The sequence below is a fragment of the Gossypium arboreum genome, chromosome 8 (genome assembly GCF_025698485.1).
Source record: "Gossypium arboreum isolate Shixiya-1 chromosome 8, ASM2569848v2, whole genome shotgun sequence".
In the NCBI taxonomy this organism is placed as follows: domain Eukaryota; kingdom Viridiplantae; phylum Streptophyta; class Magnoliopsida; order Malvales; family Malvaceae; genus Gossypium; species Gossypium arboreum.
Genome location: NC_069077.1, coordinates 6,614,889 through 6,621,634, shown reverse-complemented (window position 1 = coordinate 6,621,634; position 6,746 = coordinate 6,614,889). Strand labels below are relative to the sequence as shown.

At 35.0% G+C, this 6,746-nt stretch overlaps 1 protein-coding gene across 1 annotated transcript; it reads right to left on the bottom strand.

Moving 5' to 3' along the window:
* Window positions 1-3,991: 3,991 nt before the first annotated feature.
* Window positions 3,992-6,155, bottom strand: LOC108468911 (UDP-xylose transporter 1-like). The gene is made up of 8 exons (XM_017769776.2): window positions 5,903-6,155; window positions 5,630-5,755; window positions 5,353-5,537; window positions 5,185-5,252; window positions 4,959-5,091; window positions 4,719-4,880; window positions 4,347-4,613; window positions 3,992-4,215 (listed from the first exon to the last, which is right to left on the bottom strand). The coding sequence occupies exons 2-8, from the start codon at window positions 5,748-5,750 to the stop codon at window positions 4,129-4,131; spliced, it is 1,023 nt and encodes a 340-aa protein (XP_017625265.1). The 5' UTR covers window positions 5,751-5,755; window positions 5,903-6,155; the 3' UTR covers window positions 3,992-4,128.
* Window positions 6,156-6,746: the final 591 nt, after the last annotated feature.

The following is a 6,746-nucleotide window of genomic DNA, read 5'->3' as shown; positions in this document are numbered from 1 at the left end:
TGTTACAATGAGAACCATACCTTTGAGTTGGTGAAACTGCCTAAGGGCAAAAGAGCTTTGAAGAATCGGTGGGTTTACAGGTTGAAGCAAGAAGAGAAGTCTTCTTCTCTACGATACAAGGCTAGATTGGTCGTCAAGGGTTATACTCAGAAAAAGGGGGTTGATTTTGAAGAAATATTTTCTCCAGTTGTAAGGATGTCCTCTATCAAAACTATACTGAGTTTGGTAGCTTGTTATGACTTAAAGGTTGAACAAATGGATATGAAAACTACTTTTCTTCATGGTGACTTGGAAGAAGAGCTTTACATGGAGCAGCCAGAGGGGTTTGTTGCACAAGGGAAAAAAGACTATGTGTGCAGATTGAAGAAGAGCTTGTATGGTTTGAAGTAAGCTCCAAGGCAATGGTACATGAAGTTTGAGTCTGTTATGGGGAAAAAAGGCAACAAGAAGACTACTTTTGATCATTGTGTGTTTGTTAAGAGATTCTCTAGTGATGATTTTATAATTCTTTTACTCTATGTTGATGGAATGCTTATTGTTGGTCAGAATGCTTCTAGAATTGAGAAGTTGAAGCATGAGTTGAGTAAATCCTTTGCAATGAAGGATTTAGGGCCAGCAAAACAAATTATTGGCATAAGATTGACATGTGATAGGAAGGCCAAGAAATTATGGTTATCACAAGAGAGGTACATTGAGAAAGTACTTCAAAGGTTTAGTATGGACAAAGCTAAAGCGGTGAATACTCCCTTTGGTGTTAAGCATAGTCTTTCCACAGGAAAGGAGAAGGAAAAGATGCAGAAAATTCCTTACTCTTCAGCCGTGGGTAATTTGATGTATGCAATGGTTTGCACGAGACTAGAATTGGCTTATGCCATTGGTACAGTTAGTCGGTTTCTTTCTAATCCAAGCAGAGAGCATTGGAATACAGTGAAGTGGATTATGAAATATCTTTGTGGCACTTCCAACATGAAACTTTGTTTCGGCAATGAGAAACCTATTCTTGTTAGGTATATAGATTCAGACATGGCCGGAGACATTAACTCAAGGAGATCTACTTCAGGTTACTTGATCACTTATGTAGGGGGAGCTGTGGCATGACAATTGAGATTGCAAAAGTGCGTTGCATTGTCCACCACCGAATCAGAGTTCATTGCAGCAACCGAAGCGTGCAAGGAGATGCTTTGGATGAAGAAGTTTGTGCATGAGCTTGGTTTTACTCAGGAGAAGTATGTCCTATATTGTGATAGCCAGAGTGCCATTCATCTTGGTAAGAACTTAAATTTTCATGCTAGATCTAAGCATATTGATGTGAGGTACCATTGGATACAAGATATTCTTGAAGCTAAGCTGTTAGAGCTTGAGAAGATACACACTAATGATAATGGTGCTAATATGTTTAAGAAGGCCTTACCAAGAGGAAAGTTTGAAGCATGTTGTTTGACCTCCGACATGGAGGCATTCCCCACATAGTTGGAGGGGAGATTTGTTGGGTGTGGATTCCACTATGTGGGGAACCCTTACACCGGTCAACCCAACTTAAAAGAGGTTGTTTATTTCTTTTGTTTGGTTACAAAAAGGAAAGCTTCTGCAACATATTTATTACCCTTTTTGGATTTGACAAAAAGCCATTCTTTTTGGCTTTTATGTGTGGATGTCGGCAGCCATTTATTGAGAGCCAAAAATCTAATTTTGAAACAGAGAGATTGAAGCTTGTTAAAAAAAAAAACAAAAGAGGAGAAATCAGTTTTTTTTTCAAGTTTGGTGCAGCAGTGATCAACTCTTCGGTCGAAGGTCCATCCGTGGTTCGATTGAGCTGATTTTTGGATAGCAGCTAGGCGATAATGTGTTCTTGACTTTGTAAGGTTAGATTTTTCATTCGAGCCTTGTAGCGTCGGAAATACCCATTTTTCAGCAGCTACATTTTTGGTGATGTTCTCATATTTTTCTCTCTTTTGCTAAAGATTACATATTATTAGCCTTGTTGGAGTTGAATGCTTGTTGTAGGCTTGATATTGTGATCTTTTAGTTGAACATTTGATGATAGTGGAGTTTTTGATCAGACTCTAAAGTCCCGTGGTTTTTACCCTTGATTTAGAGGGTTTTTCACATAAAAATACCGGTGTATCTATTTTTTTATTTTTGTTGTGGTTGCATTGGTTGATTTGTGGTTGATTAAGGTTGCTAGAGAACATATTTTGTGCTTTTGTGCTTGCCATAATTTTTGACAGGAGTTATAGGGAGAGAAAGAACACGGGTTGTGCTTTGCTTTGTTTCAGTTGTTCGGTTTCTTCCCAACAGTCGCATCATTGGCAAATTACACTACCTGGCTTTTACTCGCTCGGACATTGCCTTTTCTATCAGTCGACTTTCTCAAGCCACGCACCAACCTACCATGTCTCATTGGGTAGCTCTCAAACGCCTTCTACAATATCTTCATCATACTGCTACCTTTGGACTTCGTGTTTCCTGTGAGCCTGATCGTCGTTTAATTGCGTACTCTGACTCTGACTGGGTTAGCAACCCTATGGATTGCACATCTACTATTGGCTATGTTGTCTATTTGTTGAAGATTGGTCAGCATGCAGTACCAAGAGCAACAAGAACATGAAGCCTGAGCCATGCAAGAAGCTGTTGAAGCAAGTGCAGCAGCAGTTGAGTTCATTTTGTTCTTTTTATTGATGTAATGTAACTTAGTTCATTTTGAACCATGTTAGGTTAAAGTTTGATGTATTTTTTTAATGTGATTAAGCTGTTAACCAGCTTTGTTCATGTGTACAAGCTTGGTTTTCCTAGTTCCAATGTGTTAGTAGTAGTTGGTATAGATTAGTGGACCTTATACTGATTTTGACAAGCCGAATGCTTGGTTTATGTATTGGCATTATGCCATTATTCAATCTTAATGAAATCTTCATCATTTTCATTCAATATACTCTCCATTTTTCTTTGCTTTGTTTTCAATTCTGTTTCGAATTCTATTTGTTTCTTCAGCAAGTCTCGAGCCTTGTTGCTCAAGCTTTTGCTAAACCTTGCTTGCTTTTGTTCTTAACACCAACACTTTCTCGACTCTATTCCTATTTCTTGGTCTTCAAAGAAACAAGATTTTGTTTCTCGTTCCTCCACTGAAGCAGAATATCGTGCTATTGCCGATGCTATTACCTTCAATAATATTCACTTATACCTTCAATGGAAATAATTTACTTTTACCTTCAATATTCAATATTATTCTCTTTAATAGTAATATGGAAATTAATCTGCTTGAAAATAGAATTATTCCTTAATTAAGTATAATTAATTTCTATCACGCTAATCAAATTGAGAATTTTACTTTCCTTTCCTTTCCTTTCCTTTCATCTCTCATCTTTGCTTTGGTTAAACGATGAAAACCTAAAACTTATATGTTTTACTTTTCATGTGGTGAAGCAACAATAATATTAGAAAATGTAACATTATTAACAAGCCTTCTAGTGCATAAGCATCTAGTATCGAGAATTCTAAGTTTAATCTAGCATAGGTCGTTGCTGTAACGTTTAGAACAAGTACCAACTATGCTTTGAGTGTTAGAGAGCAGTGGCGTAGTTAGGGGCTGGTAGGGTCTCGGGCCCCCTTAAGATGGAAAATTATTCATTTAGGTCTTTTAAAAATTTTAAAATTTTAAATTAGTAAAAGTAAACTTGCACTTTGCTTCCCCTAAAAATGATCAAAAATTGATTTAATACTTTAAAAATGATAAATATATAAGCTATTATAAATTACAATTTAATTTTGGCCCCAAATTTTCTGGTTTCGCCCCTATCTACAACTGTTTTTTGTGAGTGTCAGCTAAATTAAGCTTAAATTACTGGTAGTGAGAAATTATGTGGTGAATTATTTGTTTGAAAAAAGCTGTGTGGACATAGTATTTTAAGCGAATTACATAAGCAATTATTGTGCTCTTACTAGTAAACTTTGCATTACTGAACTATCGAAACAACTGCTACTATAGTGTAACAACTTTTTAGAACGGCTACAAACCAGTATCGTTTCAGTTTATTTAAAGAATCAAAGTCATTTGTGCTGGAAGGTACAAAACGTTTGGAATAACACCTTAACTTAATACACAAAATCTTTATAACAAAATCCAATTTTGCTTTAGACAATGGAATTCTTGTCTGAACTTTTAACTTCATGGCCTTCTTTCTCGTGAGCCAGAAATGGTTTGTCTTCCTTATCTTTCATCTGTAAAACAACACATACAAAGAAATTGTCAACAACCCTTTCTCGAAAGATATAAAGACAAGAAAAGAAAGGCATAGATATCTAGGAGCATTCTGTTTGATGATTTCTCTATGACATACGTATATTTATACCTGACACTCCAATGGATCAGCTTGTTTCTTTTTGTTCTCTTGGGTGCAAAAATATGAATATAAACCCATGCCAAAAATGGCTATCAGGATTCCAAGGATGTTCCTGTCTGTAAAAGGGTCATGCAGCAGTGTATAGCCGAAGGCAAGAACCAGGCAAGTCTTGAGGTGACCAAGTACTTGATATGTAACTGGGGATGTTTTTCCAATAACCAGAAACGTACTAAAGTTGACAGATACAGAAATAATACAGGAGAGTACGATAAATGCCTGCAAATCAATGTTCCAAAAAAAAGCAATTAGTTATCTGAAATATCATTCATGATATCTGTTTTATTGATATGCTAAGGAAAGAGAGGCATTTGGTTCTTTTACCAGGACTATAGGGGAATATTTGTAAGCAAACACATTTTGATTGGTGAGGAACTGATCTACCAAAGGGCCTGACACAAAAAGAATAGCTGCTTGAAATGGAGCTGATTGGTACAGAAGCTGGGTTGAAGACACATTGAGCCTCTTTTGTATGGTGTTTGTCAGCTATATTAATCAAAGTTAAGAAATAAAACATTTTAGTGATCATTTTCAAGAAACTTAAGCTTGAGGGTAAAAGGATACAATTTGGCCAACACAGGTGGTTGCAATGGCAAGGAGAGAAAGGATTGTCCCAACAAAATTGAGTTGGAGATCAGTAATGGAGGCAATGCCAACTCCAACAAGCAAAAGGAAGAGGGATAGCTTTATCTTTTGACTGCGCACAGTAAAACAAAGAGTTACGGTCAGCTTTGAATCTCAAAAGTGCTCCAACTATTCACAAGTTTAATGGCTTCAATTAAGAAAAAACCTGAATTGCTTTTTGAGGAAGACAGTTTCCAATAATACAGTGAATGGTATAATTGCAAGTTTGGTCATCTGTAAAAAGAGTCATCACCACAAAGAATAAGGGGTATATTGATTTTGATGAAGGTGGGAGATTATAATTTTTGCAACAACAACAAAAAATGGAGTTCACCTGATAGAAACCAATGGAGTTAAATCCAAGGCTCAAGTTAAGAAATCCAATAGAAACACCATTGAGGATGCCAAAAAGCATCACAGTCTTGATGTCAATTGATTTATTCTCAAACAGATTGAATCTTTGGGCAGCATGAAGGGTGCAAAATGTTACCATGAGATGCCAACTAGTGAGTGTGGTAGCTGCACCCAAGGATAAATGAATAATGAAAATTTTCTATTTCAAATAAAGGCAAAAAAAGAAAAAGAAAAAGAAAAAGAAAAAAAAAAGATACCAAAGGGGAAGCCAAGATTGCTCATCAAAGCTTTGTTGCATATGACAATAGAGACAGAAGATGCAACAGAAAGAAACAGGGCCCCTATAACTCCCAATTGGAAGCTTGACATTTCTCCCATCTTTGCTGAAACAAAACAAACAAACATGTGTTGCAGGTATTTTTAATGTTGCACTCTTATAAGATATTTATCAACCTTTTTCTGGCTTGCAATAAATGGATAACTAAGCAGAAAATGGAAAAAGATTCAAAAGAATGAACAAAGAGAGATACCTTTGAAAGAATATATAAATTAACAATGTTATTTGACAGAGAGTTGCTAAAACTCCATAAAAACAACAAAAAGCAAGTCAAGTTACAACAAGCCACCACCGGGAAATTCAACAGTAAGAGTGCAGGAGAAAAGGGTTAGAGAGATTTTTGAGCTTTGGAGGAAAAAAAAAACAAGAAAGAGATGATTTGTGGCTTGTTTGAGAATGTAGGCTTTTTATGTTAGATTGCTAGGGAGGTTGGTGTTTCACGTTGTTATAGTTTTAAGTACTACGTGTATTTGTTTTTATTTCTTCCAGAAGGAAGGTAAGGATTTATTTAAGCAATGAGTAACAGTCAAAATTTCTAAAAGAAATTAAAATAAAATAAAAAATCAGTATAAGGTGAAAACTCTAATAAGGTTAATAAGCAAAATCCAGTAAAACAAAAAAATTGGTAAATTTGATGCAATTATACATATGAAACTTTGATTGTGGTTCAAATATATACATTAAATTTTCATTTTGATTCAATTATACACATTTAAAGAAATAAATATATCAAATTATTTTATATTAGATAAATGAAATTATTTTTGTATGCAATATATAAATCTAAAATGATGCTTTATCAATTATTATGGTAATAATTTGTGAGAATTGGATTAAATTAAATTTCATATATAAAATTACATATTAGACTAAAGTTAATGTATAGTTTTAAGATTTATACCAAAATATATAATTTACGAATGGTGGATTGATTTCTGTCATGTTTTAAGCATTCAAATTTGGTGGTTAAGAACAGTGTCACAGTCAAATGGGGTCTTGTAAATCTGAATTCTTAAGCATTTAAGGGAGATAAATAT